This window comes from Felis catus, chromosome A3 (genome assembly GCF_018350175.1).
Source record: "Felis catus isolate Fca126 chromosome A3, F.catus_Fca126_mat1.0, whole genome shotgun sequence".
In the NCBI taxonomy this organism is placed as follows: domain Eukaryota; kingdom Metazoa; phylum Chordata; class Mammalia; order Carnivora; family Felidae; genus Felis; species Felis catus.
Window position 1 is genome coordinate 26,170,176 of NC_058370.1, and position 22,480 is coordinate 26,192,655.

General features: G+C 45.3%; 1 protein-coding gene across 3 annotated transcripts; it reads left to right on the forward strand.

Moving 5' to 3' along the window:
- The first annotated feature begins 581 nt into the window (after nucleotides 1-581).
- COMMD7 (COMM domain containing 7) lies at nucleotides 582-20,236 on the forward strand. Of its 3 annotated transcripts, none has more exons than XM_045053753.1 (9): nucleotides 582-741; nucleotides 8,159-8,212; nucleotides 8,306-8,408; nucleotides 17,269-17,325; nucleotides 17,411-17,448; nucleotides 18,090-18,180; nucleotides 18,491-18,540; nucleotides 18,892-18,967; nucleotides 19,491-20,236. In XM_045053753.1, exons 1-9 carry the CDS (start codon nucleotides 658-660, stop codon nucleotides 19,565-19,567), a joined length of 630 nt encoding a protein of 209 aa, XP_044909688.1. In that variant the 5' UTR covers nucleotides 582-657; the 3' UTR covers nucleotides 19,568-20,236. The 3 variants fall into 3 exon arrangements, with proteins under 3 accessions (XP_044909688.1, XP_023107107.1, XP_044909689.1); XM_023251339.2 differs by having other exon boundaries at nucleotides 583-741; nucleotides 18,919-18,967; XM_045053754.1 differs by having other exon boundaries at nucleotides 584-741; nucleotides 8,162-8,212; nucleotides 18,919-18,967.
- The last annotated feature ends 2,244 nt before the right edge of the window (nucleotides 20,237-22,480 follow it).

Below are 22,480 nucleotides of genomic sequence, written 5' to 3' on the forward strand. Positions count from 1 at the left end.
GCTTTGGGGGTGGGGCCCAGCAATCTGCTTTACAACAAGACCTCCAGAAGATGCTGATGCAAGCCCAACTTTGAGACCTTACTGCTCTGCTCTGATACAAGCTCTCCTGGGGACACTGGGCCTGCACTGTTCACTTCTCCATCCGCGGGGCCTGGCATGGTCAGCGTGCAATTAATATCTGCTGAATGCATAACTATCACAATGATAGCCACTAACCATTGATTGAGGGCCTCCTTTGTGCCAGGCTATGTTCTGAACATTTTAGGAGGATTAGCTCAGTTAAGCAGCCGTCGCTGGGATCACGTTACAGATAGGGAAACTGAGGCTCAGGGAGGCCAAGGGTATTGAGGTGTTCTGGGGTCACCGAGCTGGAGATCCCGCATGGAATCCCGCGTTTCGCGGCTGGGCTCCTCCGCCCTCTCCAGGGGTCGCAGCGGCCGCACGCTCCTGCTGCCCAGCCAGGGCGCCCTGCCCCGCCCCGGGGCCCGCGCGTGTCCGCGGCTCCGCGAGTGCCCCGCCCCGAGGCCGGCCGGGGGAGGAGCGCGGCGGCGGCCGGAGGGCCCGTGGCGAAAGTGCGGCTGCGGAAGCTCGGCGAGGCGGGCGGCGGCGAGGGAGGAAGCTGGGAGGCGGCGGGCGCTGCGAGGCCGGGCCGACGCCATGGGCCGCCTGCACTGCACGCAGGACCCGGTGCCCGAGGCCGTGGGCGGCGACATGCAGCAGCTGAACCAGCTGGGCGCGCAGGTGGGCCGGGCGGCCGGGGCGCGGGCCCGCGACGGTCCCGAGGGCCGAGGGAGGGGAGGGGTGTGGGCCGAGGGCCGCCTGGGGGCGGGGAGAGTCCGGGGCGCGGTGTGGCCTTAGGGACATTCAGGGGCGGGCTGAGAGGGAAATTGGGGTCTGAGGACAGTTCGGGGGGCCGAGGGCTCTAAGGAGGCCTTAAGGCCAGCTGAGGGGTCCCGGGGGCGTGGGGACTCAGACGTGGGACTTCCGGGAGGCGTGAGAACGGGGAGGGATCTCGGAAGAGGAATTGAGGGGAGCCTCGATGAGGCTGAAAGCATTGTGGGGAACCGAGGGAACAGACTGGGGTGTCGGGAGGCCTAGGGAGTTTGGGGAGTTGTGGAATTTGAGACGTTCAGTAGGGAGGCCAACTGGGGAGACTGAGGGTCTTTGCATCCCCTGGGAGCCCGGGGGTGGAGGTGGGGGAGCCTGGAGTAGGGGCAGGTAATCCGGGGTCGCATGTGGGTTTGGGTAATGGCCAGGCCAGGGTGGGATTGTCCTACCTCCCAATTAAGAGGAATACCTGGCAGTCCTCAAAGAAAGAAGCCATATAGTCTACACAGTGGAGGACCCCTCCCCCGCCCCCCACCTTGATAGTGTAAGTGGGGAGGCTGATTTTTGTTTGTTTGGGCAGCAAATGCCAGCCAGCCGACTTCCTGTCCTTTTGCTGGCCGGGATGCCCTTTTCAAAGCACCAAGGCAGCGAAAATAAATAGGTTAAAATGGCACTTCTCACCACCATTGTAAAGGTGCATCTGTTTCCCCCCACCAAGTCTTAACTTCCCAGGAGATGGGGTTCCCTGTCCTTCATCTCAGCATCCCCTACAACCTACTGTTTTCTCCTAAAGTAATTGCAGTGCCAGACATATTCTGAAGCCCCTTTGTCCAACAGAAATAAATTGCGAGCCACATGTCTAATTTTACATTTTCTAGCAGTCATATGTAAAAATTAAAAAGAAGGTGCCTGGCTGTGACTCTTGATCTCAGGATTGTGTGTTCAAGTCCCACATTGGGAGTAGAGATTACTTGACAATAAAATCTTTAATAAATAAGTAAAGAAATAAATAAACAGAAGGCTAATTTAATGTTTTCTTTAATCCAGTATATTAAAATACTATCATTTCAACATCTAATCCACATAAAAAATATCAATGGGGGATATTTTACTTTTTAGTACTAATTTTTCTGATTCTGGTGTGCGTTTCACATTTACAGCATATCTCAAATTAGACTAGCCTTTTTCTTTTTAATAGGGTTTTGAGTTTTTTTCTTTATTTTAGAGAGAGAGCCCAAGCTGGGGAGAGGGGGAGAGAGAGAAAGAATGAATCTCAAGCAGGCTCCATGCTCAGCGTGAGCCCAACAAAAGACTGAATCCTGCCACCTGGGATCATGACCTGAGCTGAAATCAAGATGCTCAACCAGCTGAGCCACCCAGATGTCCCTAGACTAGCCTTTTTCTTTTCTTTTCTTTAATTTTTTTTTAACATTTATTTATTTTTGAGACAGAGAGAGACAGAGCACGAACGGGGGAGGGTCAGAGAGAGGGAGACACAGAATCGGAAACAGGCTCCAGGCTCTGAGCCGTCAGCCCAGAGCCCGATGCGGGGCTCGAACTCACGGACCGCGAGATCATGACCAGAGCCGAAGTCGGACGCCCAACCAACTGAGCCACCCAGGCGCCCCTAGACTAGCCTTTTTCAAGTGTTTAATAGCTACATGTGGCTAGTGGCCACTGTTTATCATACAGCGCTTCTAAGTGCTTTTATGTATGTTACGTCATTGAGTCTTTACAGACACCCTAGGCAGTAGGTTTTATTATCATCCCCATTTTACAGATTAAGGAAACTGGATCACAGAGTGGTTGAACAAAAATAGCGGTCATTTATGGAGCATGTACCATGTGGCAGGCACTGTTTTCAGTGCTTTATGTGTAGCAACTCTAAAAGGTAGGTGCTGGGGCGCCTGGGTGGCTTGGTCGGTTGGGCGTCCGACTTCGGCTCAGGTCACGATCTCACGGTCCGTGAGTTCGAGCCCCGCGTCGGGCTCTGTGCTGACAGCTGAGAGCCTGGAGCCTGTTTCAGATTCTGTGTCTCCCTCTCTCTCTGCTCCTCCCCTGTTCATGCTCTGTCTCTCTCTGTCTCAAAAATAAACGTTAAAAAAAGTTTAAAAAAAAATAAAAGGTAGGTGCTGTTATAATTCCCATAAGATAAGATAAGAAAAATGGTTCAGGGAAAGAAATTGACCTGTTTTTTTTTTTTTAATGTTTATTTATTTACTTTTGAGAGAGAAGCAGGGGAGGGATAGAGAAAGGGAGACACAGAATCTGAAGCAGGCTCCAGGCTCCAAGCTGTCAGCATAGAACCCGACGCAGGGCTTGAACGCCTGAAACGTGAGATCATGACCCAAGCTAGAGTCTGACACTTAACCGACTGAGCCGCCCAGACACCCCAGAAATTGACCTGTTTAAGGTCAGGCACCGGGGGTGGTAGAACCCGGAATTCAGGACCTGATGCTTGATTTTAGATTCCGGGGGATTAAATATACAGAACAGAGCTTTCCAGATGACCTCCCTACCCAGGTTGCTTAGCTTTTACTTGTATGTGTGGCAGGATTTTCTGGAAGACTTCCATGTGGAGAATAAAAAAGATTCTGCTGCTAAAAAACTTTTTTGAAGCGACAGGATGCTATGATGCCTAAGGTTACCTCCTCCAATTTGGTATTCATGGAAAAATATAAACCACGTCCTTTAAAATCAGAGCTTGCTTTTTACTCATTCTAACCTTAAACTACACTCTGGACCTTTAACCCTTTTCTCTTAAGTTTATTTATTAATTTTAGTAATGTCTACACCCAGTGTGGGGCTCAGACTCACAACCCCGAGAGATCAAGAAGTGCGTGCTCTTCTGGCTGAGCCAGCCAGGTGCCCCTTTACCTTGGTTTTTTAACACAGAAAGCTTCTTCCTGATGAGCAACTTAGCAGAGTCCTTTCCCTGCCTTTTGTTGGGTGATCAGATTTCCCCGAGTACCCACTCTATTAGCCGAATTTATTTTGAAGTCTGAGGCCTAGATTTCAAGGAGAAAAAGAATCACTGTATTAATGTGGGCATCACCATTTGTTGCTCACTCTGTGGGTATTTATCTGAATGCCCTACTGTACCCAAATAGCCACTAAACACAGTGAGGTGTGCAAAGGGTTGATGGACACAGCCTCTTATGCTGGGGAAATTTTGATCTGCTAGGGCAGGTCAGAAAATGGAGACAAAGTACAATGCTGAGTTCACCTAGATACATCCTGTAATGGCTTGGACCAGTCCTAGGTAATGTGGAGCCTTGAGAATATGATTTTAAAAATCATAATTTGGGGGGCACCTGGGTGGCTCCGTTGGTGAAGCGTCCAACTTTTCACTCAGGTCGTGATCTCACGGTCTTTGAGTTCGAGCTCCTCAAGCTGTGCTGACAGCTCAGAGCCTGGAACCTGCTTGGGATTCTGTGTCTCCCTCTCTGTCTGTCCCTCCCCTGCTCACTCTCTCTCTCTCTCTCTCTCTCTCTCTCTCTCTCAAAAATAAATGAACATTAAAAAATATTTTAAAAACAAAATAAAAATAATTTTTAGAATGGTTATTTGAGAGGAAAATCAGAAAAATATAAAGAAGAATGAGGCGCCTAGGTGGTTCAGTTGGTTGAGTGATATCAGCTCAGGTCCTAATCTTGCAGTCTTGGGATCGAGTGGAGTGTCAAATGGACTGTTGCGTGGGGAGCCTGCTTGGGATTCTCTCTCTCCCTCCCTTCTCCCATCCCCCCTACTCCCCCCTCCCCACTGTCCCCCTCACGTGGGCATGTGTGCACTCTCTCAAATTAAATAAATGAACATTAGAAAAAAAAGAAATGGTCTGTAATCCTCTCATCTAGCTATAAATGAAAGCAACACATGCAGTTAGAAAATTTAAACAGTATTCAAGGTATGAAGTTAAAATACCTGTTTCTCTTCTCTGCAGAAATTGACATTTTAATAGTTTCTTGTGTATCTTTGGAGAAAAAAAAAGTCTGCCTCTGCCTGTATATATATGGGTAGCCGTTAAAACATTTTCTTTTTTACACAAGAGATTAGACTAGCCTCTTTCTCTTTTGCATGATATTCTTTGAAATGCATCTACCATAATTTGTTTAACTAGCCCTCTGTTAATAGACACTTCAGTTGCTTTCAGTCTTTTGTTTTCCTGAACAGTGCTGCCGATGAACTGCTTTGTGTAAATGTGGCTGGGTTTACCTTTGGGAACATATCTGAAGGGTGTTCTTCCTGCAATCAATTACTAGGTCAAGAGATATGAGCATTTAAACATTAGATATAACTATCAGGGCACCCGGGTGGCTCAGTTGGTTAAGCATCCCACTTCAGCTCAGGTAATGATCTCATGGTTCGAGCCCCACATGGGGCTCACTGCCATCAGTGTGTAGCCCACTTCAGATCGTCTGCCTCCCTCTCTCTTTGCCTTTCTCCCCACTCGCACTGTTTCTCAAAAATAAATGTTTTTTAAAAATAAATTAAAAAATAAAAATTAGGGGCGCCTGGGTGGCTCAGTCGGTTAAGCGTCCGACTTCAGCTTAGGTCATGATCTCACGGTTCGTGAGTTCGAGCCCCGCGTCAGACTCTGTGCTGACAGCTCAGAGCCTGGAGCCTATTTCAGATTCTGTCTCCCTCTCTCTCTGACCCTCCCCCATTCATGCTCTGTCTTTCTCTGTCTCAAAAATAAAAATAAACGTTAAAAAAAAAAGATTTAAAAAATAAATAAATAAAAATTAGATATGACTATCAAATTGCTGTCTGGAAAGGTTGCCCCAGTTTGTCCTCTCATCAGCAGTGGGAGCACATCTGTTTCCTGGCACTTACTTGCATCAGCACTGGTGTCATCAGACCTTTATTTTTGAAGATTTGATAAGTAAAGCAGTGGCATTTCCTTATTTTGTTTATTTGCATTTCTCATCTGGAATGATCTGGAGCGTCTTTCCATGTATTCACTAGTGAGAACAGTTAAGATTTTGATTTCTCGGATGGTGATGGGCAGGTGAGCATTCCAGAGCGAGACAGCTATGCAGATACAAAAAGGCAAAGAATGAGGAAAGTATTTAGGGAGATTTATTCAACAAATACTTAACTATGCACTTTCATTAACTAAGGCTCTGTGACCATACAAACGTATACAAGGAACCTTCTCTGCTAAGACAAGTCTTTTCTTATCAAGATTTAAAATTCTAAGTGCCCTCAGGCAAGGTTCCAAGAGGGAGCCTTAGAAGTTAAGAATCTGGGTAGGTCACTTTCTTGTTGGGAGGGTCATTGTGTCTTGGCAGAGCATTGAAGGATAAAGGAGGGTTTGGAAAAGTGGAGATAGGGATGGGGGACAGCATGTCCTGCCGACCAGATGAAGTTGAGGCTCCCCTTGAGAGGAGACATGGGGGAATGAGGCCTCACAGGGAGGTTGAGCCTGAATGCTAGGCTGAGGCCTGGAAATAGAAAAGCTGCTGGAGGGCTTCACAGCTGCTCTCGTTCTTAAAAGGCTCAGGCTGGCAAAGGGTCAGCCAAAGATCTGATGGTCCACAGATCCACAGCTGAAAAAAAAAAAAAATTAAATAAAGGAAAATTCACAGTTTGAAGACACTGTCTGAAGCTTGTCCCTGACTTTTCTTGTTTTTACTATATAGAATCAGCAGTTAGGCAAAGCTATTATCATAAATACCACAGAAAGACAACCCCTGGGTCAGCATTGGTTAAAATGTTTCCAGGGAATATCTATGAAGTTTTGAGAAGGTAGATATTTATGTGCCATTGGCTGGTGGAAATGTAAATCCATGCAACTTCTTTGCAAGGCAACTTGGCACCATTTTACACAGAATTTAAAATGTACATATTATTTGACCTAAGAAATTTTTAAAAAGTATTTTGTAGACATGTATGTCAAAAAAATATGTGGGAGGATATTTATTGCAGCATTGCAGTAACATCAACAAAGCACATGTGCACACACACGCATACACACACACTCACACACACTAATGTTCATCCCTAGGGAGCTAAATTATACTGTCTATGCAGTTGAATACCATGCACTTGTTAAAAGAACTGGGTAGAGGGGCACCTGACTGGCTCAGTTGGTGGAGCGTGTATCTCTTGATCTCCGGGTTGTGAGTTCAAGCCCCCTGTTGGGTGTAGAGATTACTTAAAAATAAACTCTTGGGAAAAACTGGGTAGAATTATATCTACTGATAAGATCAATCTCTAAGATATAATTGAATGTAAAAAGGTAAGATACAGTGTGTGGGTTCACTTACATCCCATTTGTATTTATTTAATTTTTTTTTAAGTTTATTTATTTATTTCGAGAGACAGAGAGGGAGTGCAAGTGGGAGAGGGGCAGAGAGAGAGGAGAGAGAGAATCTCAAGCAGGGTCCACACTCAGCACAGAGCTCAATGCAGGGCTTGAACTCATGAACAGTGACATCATGGCCTGAGACAAAGTCGAGAGTCAGACACTTAACTGAGCCATCCAGACTCCCCTAAAATAAAATCTTAAAAAAAAAAGAGTCTGTTCTAAGACAGTGTATAAGGAAGTGTAAATTTTACTGTTTTGTTATATACATAATAATGTTTATTGTGGGGGAAGAAATCCAGAAAATATGGATAGAGAAAACAGAAGAAAATAAACATCACCCAAAATCTCACTCCACAGAAATAACTGCTTTAAAAAACAAGGTAGAGGGACACCTGGGTGGCTCAGTCAGTTGAGCACCCGACTTCGACTCAGGTCATGATCTCATGGTTTGTGAGTTCAAGCCCTGCGTAAGGTTCACTGTTGTCCGTGAAGAGCCCGCTTCAGATCTGTCCCCCTCTCTCTGCCCCTCCCCAACTTGGGTTCTCTCAAAAAAAAAAAAATAGAGAAAAAGTTTATGAAGTATGTTAACATTTGTGTGGGGCAGAATAAGAAATTATATATTTGGATTGGCTTATGTTTGAATAATAAGTATGTGGAAATATAAACAAAACAACTGCTATTAATCTTCCAATGATTTTCCTTTCAGGCTGTGTGTGTGTGTGTGTGTGTGTGTGTATTTGGACCCTTGAGATGTGCATGTGCATGTGTGTGCATACACTCACAGTCTCTCAATACATATCTCCCAGGTGTTCCACTAAGATATACAAGTTTTTCAGACAATATGGTGATACTGATATATTGACACTGGGTAGTGGGTATTGTGAATATTTAAACTATAAGATGATCAGACAGGTATCAGCACCTGTGTGTTCTCTCCAAAGGGTCTATATGTGGATGAGATGTGGGAACACTGACCCAGGAGTAGAATTTTGCTGATGTTCTGTGTTATTCTCTTCACAGCAGTTCTCAGCCTTGACAGAAGTGCTTTTCCACTTCCTAACTGAGCCAAAAGAGGTAAAGTACCTTGTGATAAGGAGAGTGCTGAGTGTGGGTCTACAGCCCTGAGATGCTTAGAAAGTGAAGGCCTGGCTTGTTCCCTCTCTGCAGGTGGAAAGGTTTCTGGCTCAGCTCTCTGAGTTTGCCACCACCAATCAGATCAGCCTTGGCCCTCTCAGAAGCATTGTGAAAAGCCTCCTTCTGGTTCCAAATGGTGAGTAGCCTCTCTTAGCAGCTGAGGCCAGAGACGTTCTTTGAACAGTGTTTCAGACCACGGAGTTGGCAAGCGTGCTTTGGGCGCTGAGCCAGTGCATTCAATGGAGAACCAGACGTGGGCGGGACTCAGTCTAGGAGGGAAGCCAGGTACACAGATAACCGCAGTAGAGTGAACTAGAGGTACAGCTAAAAGTGCACTCTGTATCCCAGCTTCCATCCCCAAACTGCTATCTGGTCCCCTGCACAGTGTATAGAAATCGAGAGTAGGCAGTTAGCTTCTTTTTGCGAAATTAGAGCAATCTGGCAAAATATTTTGAATTTACTGATTTTTAAAATGGGGCTTATCTACATATATTTTTAAAGATTTTATTTTTTGGGGGGGGTGCCTGGGTGGCTCAGTTGGTTAAGTGTCCAACTTAAGCTCAGGTCATGATCTCAGGGTTTGTGAGTTCAAGTCCCACGTCGGGCTCTGTGCTGACAGCTAGAGCCTGGAGCCTGCTTCCGATTCTGTGTCTTCCTCACTCTCTCCCTTCCCCGCTCATGCTCTGTCTCTTTCTCTCTCTCTCTCTCTCAAAAATAAATAAACATTAAACATCCAACGTGGGACTTGAACTCACAACCCAGAGATCAAAAGTCACATGTTCTACTGATTGAGCCAGTCAGGCAGGCACCCCACGGGCTTGTATTTTTTTTTTTTAATGTGGTAAAATATGCATAATGTAAAATTTACCATTTTAACCATTTGGGGCTTATATTTTGTATGTGGTTTTTCGTTTCAGATTTCTGGAAATTAATTTCTGTTTTTGTTTTTTTTTTCAAAAATATTAGTCCACAGTGGATTCAAAATAGAAAAGGTCTTCCATGACAGATGGCTTCAAAGGTAGAGTTTGCCTAGAGCAATCAGGAAAAGTTTCTAGCCAGGAGGGAGGCGATCACAAAGGTTTAGCTGTAGAGACATCCATTACAGCACTGTTTTAATGGTCTAGAACAATTAGAAACCAATAGCCCAATAGTTGGAGATTAGTATAATGTGCTGTTTCTACAGGGGAACATCATGGGGGTCAAAAATTCATGTTCTGAGTTAGGTAGACGTGGGTCTGTCACTCGATGAGTAGTGTGACTGTCCAAGTACCCTCTGTCTCCCAACCCCAAGCAGCAGCCCCTCTCTCACGTTTTCCCCCCAGTCTGAGCTTTTTCTTGGTGTGTGGACGGGGCTTGTTTTGAAGACTGAGATAATATAAAACATATGCTTAACATATGCAACCTCAGTAAAGGTTGCTCTAATTTTTGAAATTATGTAATAATTTAAAAAGACGCTATCAAGGAAATGTAATGATATGGAAAATCTTTCGCAGTATAATAGTTTAATAAAAATAACAGTTTATAAAACTGTTTAATAAAAATAATAGCTTATAAAACTACCACAGTCCTACTTTTGTAACAAAAACAAAAAAGAATGTTAACTGTGACTATATTATCTGGGTGGAGGGTCAGCAGGTTGTCTTGTTTATTGTTGGCTATGTTTTGCCTAAAAAGTTGCTAGATTTTGGCAACTTAATTAAAAGTTAATTTTATGTAAAGAGAGGGGCGACATTTGAGCCCAGTCTCAAAGAATGAGTCGATGCTGACCCGGCTGAAAGTGGGTGAAACAGCATCCCCGGTTTGCACGTTTTACAAATTGGTAACGGGCTGATGTTCCCCAGGCTCTCAGCCCGGTGCTGCGCTGAAAGTTGGGCGCCCTCCCATGTCTCTGTGCAGGTCCTTTCCTTTGCCTGTCATAGGTTCCTGATGTTCTGGGGGCTCGAATCAGAACCTCCCAATGTTTCCAACTGTGACATTTTCCCATCCTCTGTGTGTGTGATTCTCGCATTTTTTGCTCTCGTGGCGGGTTAAAGGCACGTGAACCAAAGGCTGTAGGAGAATGTGCGCGGTCTTTTGTAACGCGGGCATACATTTTTCATTGCACACCTACAACAGTGCGGAGCTGTTGGAGAGTCAGAAGGGAAAGATCCCCTTTGACCCTCATGCTGCTCTTGTCTGCAGACACCATCGCAATTTAATTTTGCCGTGTATCCTTTTATATTTTCACACGCGTGTGCATTCATGTTCTGTTTGCCGTAAATGGTGGTAAACCGTAAAAGTGCTCGTGCAGCTTGTATTTTGTCATACCTGTTACGTCATGGGGACCTGTCCATGTGAACCTCATTCTTCTCAGGGCTGTGTGTGCCGTGGACTGGATGTGTCTTTTAACCATCTGTCTCCTGCGGCCGGACATTTTAGTTCTAGCCCTTCACTCTTAGAAACAGTGCGGTGGTGAACATCCTTAGGACATTATGCCCTCCCGAGTGTGAGCGTTAGGATAGCTGCCCGGCATGCACATTTTCTTTCTCATTCTCTAGCCTACATCTGTGGGAGTGGGTTTGTCTGCAGGTGGGGACCTGTCCACCCAACAGCTGTTGTGGACACTGATTTTTCAGGAGACCTCTGTCTTCTGGCGTCCCTGCCTCCCTCCTTTGCTGTCTTCCTTAGCTCTGCTCCCCATGCCCCTCAGCCCTGTCAGACTGCCTTCACCCCTCCCCAGCCCGGGAACTCCCACCAGAAAGCCTTCCTAAACCACTTCAGTCTGCAGTGACCTCCCTTCCTCTCAGCTCCCGAGAGATGGTGTTTATCTACAGTTACCATTTTGGGCCACAGTCACTTACAGTTTTCTATTGTTCATGCTGTTTTACATGTGTCTGTTTTGTGGCTTCGACAGAGAGCTTGTTCTTTGAAGTCAGAGGAAGATCTCGTACTTCTTTCCTGAGCCAAGGTTACAAGTAAAGTGATGACATGAAGCGATGCTCAGTATATGCTGCGTGAGTTGAACTGAACTTGGGGGATCCTGTCGCCTCCCAGGGGATGTCGGGCGTACGTTTTTCAGGCAAGATTGGTTGTCATTGTTTACAGCAGATCATTTTGTATAGGTGCAGAGAACCCCAAGGAACTCAGCATACCAATCAAGAGATGGGCTTTGCAGTCTCACATGGATTTGAGGGTCGATCACATCACCTATGTAGCTATTCAGCCTTGGGCAAATCAACCTCAGTTTCACATCTGAAAAATGGAGCGATAAGAGCAGTTTATGGTGGTGGCATTAGGAACGAATGAGTTAATATATGCAAAGCACTTAATTCGGTGCTTGCTAAGCTTCGATTTATGTATTGTAGTTGATTTCAGTCCTATGACTCCTCAGACTATGAGGACTGAGCAGCTGAGAGTGTAACTTATAAGTCACTTGTCCTTTTCCTCAGCCCGGAATAAGTTCTTAGTCCTTCGTGCCTTCTTGTGGCAGTGGAGTCTCCAACAGGGCTCTTCCATCCCAGGTTCCAGCCTGGCCTGGAGTACGGTCTGCAGCACAGCGGGGGTCACGCTGCACCTCACAACTGTTTGCTTCACATGATGACATCTGTAGCCCTCAGAGTGGCGTTCAAGGCCTTTCCCAATCTCATCTGAAATACAAGGGCCTCGAGGTCCTCACCTCCTTCCTCATCCCGGGCCTGCCTTGCAGTAAGACCTCCTTGTTAGAGCTGGAGGAGCCTCAACCCTCCAGATCAGTTGTCCCCAACTTGGTGTTTTCATCCAGAAAAGGCTTATGTGGTCAGCTAGAAGCAGGAAATATGGTCCCCTCCCACTCCCCCAGCCTTGGAACCTTGAAGAGACACACACATTAACATATCTTGGGCTCTGAAAAGTCCTGCAATAAAGAAACCTGCTTATCCGGTATCTGAGAAACAGTTAACCATGAAACCCTCCTTCTCCTTCCCCTCCTCCTCCTCCTTCTTCTTGTAGGGGGAGGGTCAAGTAAAACCTTTTTGTAAAGGCTGATCTGGTCTAATCTTTGTCTTGTAGATAGAGACAGAGCCCTAGAGAGAAGAAGTGACTTGCTTAGGATCTTACAGTAGAAAAGCTGGGGCTACTACCTCCCTTGGTTGGTGTAAAGCCCAGTGGTTTGTGTGTGTGTGTTTTAATGTTTTTCTTTTACTAACTAGTGTGTAATTCTTAAAAAAACACCTGACTTCAGGGACACCTGGGTGGCTCAGTCGGTTAGGTGTCTGACTTCAGCGCAGGTCATGACTTCGCAGTTTGTGAGTTGGAGCCCATGGAGCGTCGGGCTCCGTGCTGACAGCTCAGAGCCTGGAGCCTGCTTTGGATTCTGTGTCTCCCTCTCTCTGCCCCTTGCCCGCTCACGCTCTGTCTCTCTCTCTCTCTCAAAAATAAATGAACATTAAAAAAAATTTTAAAGAAACACCTGACTTCAATAGTTATCAGCCCATAGCCAGACTGTTTCATGTACAACCCGTCCACTTCTCACTGCTCTCCAAACTGGATCATTTTAAAGCAAGTCTCAGGTCATATCATTTCATTTCTGAATACCTAATTACCATCTCTAAAAAATAAATTTTTTTTCCCCGTATCAAACCACAGTGCCATTATCTAAAATTAAAATATGCAGTCAGTGTTCTAGTGTCCCCATTGTCTCACACATTTTATTTGTCTATAGTTGGTTGCTTTCGTCAGGATCCAGGGAAGGCCCCGCATTGCATTTGGTTGCTGGATGTCCCCTCGTATGCTTACTTGTCACCATGGCTACTTAACAGCTTTGAGATCTTGAGCTGAGTTACTGAACTCTCTGAAAATCTGTTTTCTTCAGAAAACAGAGCTCCTAATAGTAGCTCATATATCATTATATGAATAAAGATAATAACTGTAAAATCCTTCAGTAAGCAGTGGCCACACTGTTGCTAATATTATGATTGTTGTTATCATTACGAGTTGTCTCCCAGACACAGGGAGCTCCCAGATTACAGATTACTTGGCTGTAGGGCTACTACTGAAGCCTGGTTTTGTTTTTTTATTAAAAAAATTTTTTTTTACTTTTTTTGTTTTTTACTTTTATTTTAAAATTTTTGAGAGACAGAGAGAGACAGAGCATGGATGGGGGAGGATCAAAGAGAGAGGGAGACACAGAACTTGAAGCAGGCTCCAGGCTCTGAGCTGTCGACACAGAGCCTGATGCGGGGCTCGAACTCACAGACCATGAGATCATGACCTGGGCTGAAGTCAGACATTTAACCAACTGAGCCACCCAGGTGCCCCTATTAAGAAAAAAATTTTTAATGTTTACTTATTTTTGAGAGAGACACACAGTGTGAATGGGGGAGGGACAGAGAGAGAGGGAGATACAGAATCTGAAGCAGCCTCCAGGCTCTGAGCTGTCAGCACAGAGCCCAATGCAGAGCTCGAACCCACGAACTGTGAGATGGTGACCTGAGCCAAAGTCAGATGCGCAACTGACTGGGCCACCCAGGCACCCCAAAGCCTGGTTTTATTTTAATACATAGCAAGATATGTGGCCCTTGTGGACACTCAGTAACTGTTTTTTTTAGGAAAAGTTGATAACTTCCCTTCATTTCTCCCAAAGGAGTTCTTTCTGGCTGGGCAAAAATAGAGTAATCAACAATGAACAATAGTCACAAATGGTATTAAACAGCTGTAGAACTAAGTTCCCCAGGACTCCCAACCTCACTTCCCTCTATTACTTCTTTCTATGGCACTTTTTAGTCATATTCTATATGGCCTTCTTACTTGTTACATTATTGTTGTGGTCTTTCTCTTCCTGATAGAATGTAAGCCTCACGACCGCACACATTGATGTTTGCCAGCATCTAGCATCGTGCTGGCACTAGTAGGTGCTCAGTAAATGCATGCACAGTGACTATGACTTCTGTCCTTCCGTGAACTTCAGGGAAGTGGATTCGGCTGGTCAGCCTTCAGGGTCAGTGATGGCTCACTAAATGTGGCTTACCATCATCTTCCATCTGCTTCCTTCTCCTGGAGTTTTAACCAAGGCTTAGTTCTTTTCCTTGAGTTTCCTTTATTATACAGAATAAGCCTATGTAGATTTTTGGCTAGTAGAACAATTCGCTAATTTCCCAACTGTTTCCTGGCAAAACTGAAACCGTCCCCTGGACATACACTTCTGTGTTGTCCCCCATACTGTTTGATGGCAATAAGGGTTTACCAAGGCAACTGTTCCAGTGACAATTGGTGCTCAAGGATTTTATAAACCATCTCAGATGGTTATATGTGTGTTTTTTTTAATGTTTATTTTTGAAAGCGAGAAAGAGTGTGAATGGGGGAAGGGAAGAGAGAGAGGGAGACACAGAATCCAAAGCAGCCTCCAAGCTCTGGACACAGAGCCCAACATGGGGCTTAAACTCATGAACTGTGAGATCATGACCTTGAGGCGAAGTCGGACACTTAACCAACTGAGCCACCCAGGCGCCCCTGGTTAGATGTGTTCAAAGATGGACATTCTCAGATTTCCCCAAGTGGCATGTCCTGGAGACTCCAGCTCTGGATTTACAGTTTTCTTTCTGTGTGACATAGAGTCAAGGCTTCAGGCCTGTCTTGTGCTTAGGGCAAAGGTATCACCAAAGGAGAAAGTTGAAAAAGAAGTTAAGAGCTATAGTCAACAATTCTGTATTATAAACTTCAAAATTGCTCAGAGGCTAGATCTTAGAGTTTCTAACCACAGAAGGGAAATGATAATTATGTGATGTGATAGAGGTATTAGCTAATGCTACAGTGGCAGTCATATTGCCATATATGAATGTATCAAATCAACAGATTGTACACCTTTAACTTACACAACGTTATAGGTCAATTATATCTTAATAAAAAGAAAGGAAGATTCATTAAGGGCTTGAGGCCTAGCATGATGCAAATATATACAGGTGTGTGTGTGTGTGTGTGTGTATACGCACACATGTATATATTTTTTAAGATTTTTTTTTATTTAAATTTTTTTGAATGTTTATTTTGAGAGAGAGAGAGAGAGAGAGAGTAGAGAGAGAGAGAGAGAGAGAGAGAGAGAGAGAGAGCACATGCAGGGAAGGAGCAGAGAGAGAGGGAGAGAATCCCAAGCAGGCTCTGAGCTGCCAGCGCAGAGCCCGATGCGGGGCCCCATCTCATGAACTGGAAAATCATGACCCGAGCGGAAACCATGAGTCAGATGCTTAACCCACCGAGCAGCCACCCAGGTGCCCTGCAAATATATTTTTAAAGTACGACGTGGGCCACAACAGTGGGCACAACGGACCAAGTCTTTAGTCTCATCAAACAGACATTCTAGTGGAAAAATTGACAATAAATATGTAACATGAAACTGGGTGGTTATAAATGCAATGCAGAAAAGCGTAGCAGTAGGAGGGTGCCAGTGAAGAGTGGCTCCGCCTGAAATGGAGGGGGGATGTTCATGGAGAGGCCGGAATGACTGTGTGCAGATTTGAGGAGGAGTGTCCCCAGCAGAGGGAACTCCAAAGGCAAATGCCAGGAGGTGGGAACCTGCCTGGCATGTTGTAGAAAAAGGTGAGTGAGCAAGGGAGAGAAGAGCTTAGGGGTTCTAGAGGTGGCCAGCCGCTGCCACGCGTGTATTTCAGTGCACTTTCGGGAGTGTATCTGTTGGGTGACTTCTTGGCAGTGCAGTTGTTGACTATGTGCCTTTGCCAGATTTTCTCCCCCAAAGCTTAATCTTTCTGATCTTTAGTTTTCCTGGTAAATTAAAGGCTTCGATAGCAATCCCCCACTTCAGAGTACTTTGGGATCATCAAGCAATATATTGGATTTGAGCTAGGTATACACTAAGGGGCTGTACATGTGGTAGTTATGAATTAATTGAATTGGCTAGGAAGTGGCCTTTTTCTAGGGCCTTTATGGCCAGGGTTTCCGGGTGTCTTGCCTTTTTTATTTCCCTATGGCTTCCTTGCTCAGTCTGATTTTGACGATAAAAGATTTCCTCCCTTTGTTTACATGGTTTATTTTGCAGCGGACAGGCTTTAGGATTGTTTTTCTGGAGTGAGATGGGGGTGGGGAGTTGGGTTTAGGGTATTACTTCAGGGCCCTCCCTGGATGGTGGTGGATATCTTCTTATTCTTTAATTAGTCATCTTCTGGAAGACTAAGAAGTGGAAAATTTTAAAGTGGTTTCCAAATTGTGACTCTAGCCTGTAGTCTGAGGTTGAACACTGAGAAGCCCAGGTTGCTGGCAACACTTTGTTTTCAGGAATTGGAGCTCGCAAGCAGAACAAAGCAGCCCCCACAGGGGAGTGATCGCAGGGCTTGTGAGGAGCTTTGCCCGGTCCCTCTGGAAGTAACTTGTGAGTCATAGAGGCCAACTGTTTAGTCCGTGTTGGTTTACGTCCTGAAAGCAGGTTCTCTATGGCAGCGCTGGCCAGCGCAACTATCTAGGTAGACGGAGATGGTCTCTGATCTGTGCTGTCCAGTACCGTGGCCACTGAACCCATGTGGCTGTCGAGGACTCAGAACAGCTAGTGCAACTGAGGAACAGAATTTTAAATTTTGTTTAGTTTTAATTAATTACAACCTAAGAGGGTGCTGGGAGAAAGAGAGAAAGAAACTTTAAATAGCCACACATCTTTATGGTTACGTATTGCCCAGCGCAGTTCTAGGCTGTTGCCCTTACGCCCAGCCTGACGTCGAGCTCCCCGATGTTGCTCCAGGAATCTGAGGCCTTATTCTTGCCTCTGATCAGGGACCCCCCAGCCCCAAGTCCATAAAGTCCTTTCTGTTGTCTCTAGCTTCCTTCGTACTTTCTGGAAGGGTGAACACCCGTGTTGTACAATAAATAGAACCTGCTGTCACGTTCTCCAGTCGTTTCCTTTCTGCATCTTCTCCGCAGCTGGGTTGAGATCTTCCTGGAACCGGCCACGTCTTTGTGTATCCCTTTTGCCCATTGATGCCTACTGCCAATTGATTACTGATTTGTCCTTTTTAACTGCTTTCTCCCCTGTTTCCCAGGTGCCTTGAAGAAGAGTCTCACAGCTGATCAGGTCCGGGCTGATTTCATAACTCTGGGTAGGTCATCACCGAGGGAGGTTGCTCAGGGTGACAGGCCCAGTGGCTCTTTACGATGTTAAAATCTCCTTCTCTTCTCTTATAGGTCTTAGTGAGGAGAAAGCCACTTACTTTTCTGAAAAGGTATCGTAATTCCTCTTAATCAAGGTTAATTAAGATTGTTTGCTTTTATTTCATGAATAGAAACAAATGAGAAATGCCGACTAAGGAGAAACCATTCATCATTATGTGTTATTTCCCCAGCTTACTGGTTTTCATTTGATTTCATGCAAATAACATACATACAGCATTTAAACGGCACTATTTGGTGCATCTCTAATTTTTTGCCTCTGATTTGTCTGACTTTAATTGTCATACAGTTTTTGTTCCAATTTGGAACAAATCTTGGAATGAAAGAAAACATTTAGGGGCACCTGGGTGGCTCAGTTGGTTGAGTTTCCGACTTCAGCTCAGGTCATGATCTCGTGGTTCGTGAGTTCGAGCCCTGTGTCGGCTCTCTCCTGTCAGCATGGGGCCTGCTTTGGATCCTCTGTCCCCCTCTGCCTCTCAAAAGTAAATAAAACATTAAAAGAAGAAAAACATTTATATCGTCTTCTGCCCCTCTTTGCTTCCCACATCCCCCAGATCTGTGCCTATAGGCCAGGCCCTTAGTTCTGCATTCTTCACCTTGTCTGTATAAATAAATACATTGCCGTGTTGGGGGCAGAATGAAGAAGGGGGATTTTCCCCATTGTTATGACTTTGGCTTTTTGCTTTTGTTTCAGTGGAAGCAGAATGCCCCCACCCTTGCTCGATGGGCTATAGGACAGACTCTGATGATTAACCAGCTTATAGATATGGAGTGGAAATTTGGAGGTAACTAGTTAGAGCCAGTCCTGGGTCATTTGGGGGATGTAGGGCGGGGGTGCAGAGGCTTTCAGATAGCTTCCAGGGGGAGGACAGGTCCTCAGTCCTCAAAGATGATTGGGGCCAGCAGCGGCTGCTCTGTATTGCCACTGGGCAGCTGTTTCTATCCATGGCTCTCAGTCAGTTGACTTCCTGAAGAGCACATTTTGCTGTCCTCATACTCGTCCCCACACGGCTTCTGCTGGACAGTCTGCAAGATTGGGGTGTTCAGAGTCCGTTGTCAACCCATCACTTACTACTTTTCTCTTTTGTGTCACAGTGACATCCGGGAGCAGTGAACTGGAAAAAGTGGGAAGTATTTTTTTACAAGTAAGTTTCCTGATCTGTGAAAATGGGTAGATTTTTGACTTGGTTAATAATTATAAAATCGACATTGGATTTTTTTTAATACCCAGTTTGGACGTGGAGGTCCTGTGTATCTCCGAGCAGTATTGTCAGCCAAAAATGTGGCCACTGACACGCCTACTCTCGGATTAATAGGATCCTGACATTGTTCTTAAAAGCTCGATTGTTCTGTAATCATGCAAATTGTTAGAAGTTTCAGTGATAGACGCCCAGACCGCTCCCGTCCGACTCTCAAGTCCGAAGCTGGATGCTTTGATATTTAAGTGGAAGGGTTTCAAGAATCTCTTTGCCCAGTTGTCATCATTTTAATTTCAGCTTTTTATTTCTTCTTTTTTTAATCAGTTAAAGTTGGTGGTTAAGAAAGGAAATCAAACTGAAAACTTGTACATAGGTGAGTCCGAATTCCCATTTGAGCCTTTTCACTCTTCCCGCGTTCTCCTCAGTCTGTGGGCTCGTGAAGCACCACAAATCATTTCTTCTAGCACAAAGTCATAACCGAGCTGTGGAGGAGCCATTCCGCTGCCTCTCCTCTCGTAAATAATAAGCCGTCGGCAGGTTGGAGACCCCACAGTTGAAGGGCCTCTTTGAAAAAGGGAAAGCGCAGGGAGAAGGGACGGCAAGACTGAAGAGCAAGCAGCCCTTGCTGCAGAAGTCGCGTTGAGCGTCCTGACTAATGTCCTTTCATCTCTTTGTGCTGTGGAGTTAGGCCGCTTTTAAATTCTGTATGGAGCCGAGAGAACCCTTCTCTGCTCAAGGCTCTCAGTTCTTTATTATGGTCAATTACCCATCAAGAGCTGCTTAGATGTACTAAGTCAAAAAAGAAACAGAAAAAACTCTTTGGGTGGAAATTCGTTTTCTCGGATGATTCTGTGGAGTTGGAAACATGTACCTGAAGCTGAATTTTCTCTCCCCAGAATTAACCTTGCCCCAGTTCTACAGCTTCCTGCACGAGATGGAGCGGGTCAGAGCCAGCATGGAGTGTTTCAGCTGATGTCTGGCCCCCTTCCCTGCCCCCTCCCCTTCCATGGGTGGCTGCTCTGAGAGGCGCCTCACCCACAGGCCTGTGGGGTGCTGATAACAGCCCTGCTTGCTTCTCGGGAGCCCAGGTGCAAAGGTTTCTGGAAAACAACAGGATTAAGTACTTAAAGAGCCCTACACCATTACTCTGTGAATTCTTTGTAAAGGGAACCTCCAGCACCTATATCTCCCAGGACACTTTTTAGGTATTCAGACAGGCTATTGCTTCTCAGATTCAGGGGAGGAAATAAGTTGTCACTTCCCCATCAAAGTTTCAGAGTAAACAGATGGTGCCATCACTCAAGATGCCCGCTGATCACCCTCCCCTCCAAAAAGCAAGGGCTTATTTATGGCTGAGGAAGAGGCGGACTCGGTGGCTGACACACGTGGGGAGCCCCAGCAATCTGTGCGCGCCCTGCCTCGGTGGTGGTGGCGGTGGTGGTGGTGCATGGCTAATCAGTTTTGAACGGGGCACCTGTGTATAAATACTTGCTTCGTCTGCTCAGTAAAGAACCGAGGCCAACCTCTGTCCTCGTTTCGGGTTGTGCCCTGTTGTGTTGTAATGAGGCTATTTTAGCTTGTTTTGGTTCAGGCTGACCTTCTCTGTTGGTTAGATGTTGAATAAAAAAGGTTCTGAAGAAAAGGTGTGAATCCAGTTGTCTCTGTGCATGGATGAAAGAGTCATCTGCCTCGCAGAACACCGTTGCTCTAATCTGCAACGCTTATTTTCCCGGTTTTGGGGAAGGCCCTGCGTCTTCTGTGAAACTGTCGTCCAAAGTTGGAATCTGTAAGAGCAGTTCAGGGGAGATTCAGGTTAAAAACATTACAAAGATCGTAGCGTACGAATGCTTTGTGTTCCCCTGACTCTGGGCCCCCACCTCGTATGTGATTTCTCCCCTCCTGCCTCGTCCCTCCTCCTCGGGAATTTTTTAAATTGAGCATAGATGATACATGGCCGTGATCGTGTAGTGGTTAGTCCTCTGCGTTGTGAGTAGATAATACGTGCCCGTGGTTCAGAAGGTACATTGTGAAGTAATTTGTGCCTCACGCCCATTCCCTAGTTCCCTGGTGCCTTTCCCCAGAGGTAACCACTGTTACAGTTTATTCTGTGCCCTTCTGGACTCTTTTCTCGTGTTTGCAAATACACAGGCATAGGGTCTGATTTTCTTCCCACACAAGTGGGAAGTACACACGGCATCCTGCGTCTTGCTTTGTTTTCTACTTACCCTGGAAATCGTTCCACATCAGAACAGAGAGAGCAGTCCTCTGTAACAAATGTACCATGTTTCTTCACATGGATGATTTATTTAACCGGTTTCCTGCTGGTAGGTGTTTAGGTTGGTTCCATTCTTTTTCTCATATTAATGATGCTGCATCTGAATATTTTTGTAGGTATGTCATTTTGCATGTGTGGAAGTGTATTTATAAGGTAAACAAATGGGTGTGGAATTGCTGGGTCAAAGAATATGTGCATTTATCAAAGAGTATGAAAAGGAATAAAACAAAAAATTCTTCTGCCTTATCCCATTTACTCAGTTTCCCTACTACTCTCCTCCAACAGATAATCCCTGCTGTTAGTTTCTTTTTTGTTTTTAATTTTTTTAATGTTTTATTTTATTTTTGAGAGAGAAAGACAGAACACGAACGAGTTAGGGAGGGGCAGAGAGAGAGGGAGACACAGAATCTGAAGCAGGTTCTGAGCTGTCAGCGCAGAGCCGTGTGACCTAAGCCGATGTCGGACATCAACTCAACCAACTGAGCCACCCAGGCGCCCCATGCTGTTAGTTTCTTAAGTATCCTTCCAGAGGGTTTTTCCCCAACATATAACCAATGAGAATTCAAATGTTTACTCTTTTTGTTTTATATACAGATGATTATACACTATATGTACTATCCTTAATATATCTTGGAGAACTTTCCATGTCAGTATATAAAGTGCATTCTTTCCTGTGGCTGTAGCATATTCACAGAACCGTAGACAGACAGATTGATTGACTTTCAAGGATTGGCTCACATGATTGTGGAGATTTGGTAAAGTCTGCAGGATAGGGGTATCTGGGTGGCTCAGTTGGAAGAACATGAGACCCTTGACCTTGGGGTCATGAGTTCGAGCCCCACATTAGGTGTAGAGATTACTAGAAAAATAAATAAACTTTAAAAATATATAAAGTAAAAAATAAAATCTGCGGGATAGGCTGGAAGAATTTCTTCTTGCTGGGGGAGGTAGGGATATCCATCTTTTTTTTTTTTTTAATGTTTATTTATTTTTGAGAGAGAGCATGAGCAGAGGAGGGGCAGAGAGAAAGGGAGACAGAATTTGAAGCAGGGTCCAGGCTCTGAGCTGTAAGCACAGAGCCCGATGCAGGGCTCAAACCCACAAACCACAAGATCATGACCTGAGCCAAAGTCATGCTGTACCTACTGAGCAACCCAGGCACCCCTGGGGAATCAGTCTTTGTTCTATTAAGGCCTTCAACTGATTGGATGAGGCCCACCCACACTATGAAGGAGAATCTGCTTTACTCTCATATAAAAGTCCACCAATTTAAATTTTTTTTTTTTAATTTTTTTTCCAACGTTTATTTATTTTTTGGGACAGAGAGAGAGCATGAATGGGGGAGGGGCAGAGAGAGAGGGAGACACAGAATCGGAAACAGGCTCCAGGCTCTGAGCCATCAGCCCAGAGCCTGATGCGGGGCTCAAACTCACGGACTGCGAGATCGTGACCTGGCTGAAGTCGGACGCCCAACCGACTGCACCACCCAGGCGCCCCAAAAGTCCACCAATTTAAATGTTAATCTCATAAAAAAAAACAGTTTTACAGAAACATTCAGAATAATATTTGACCAAATATTTGGCCCTAGCAGGCCAGCCAAGTTAATACATA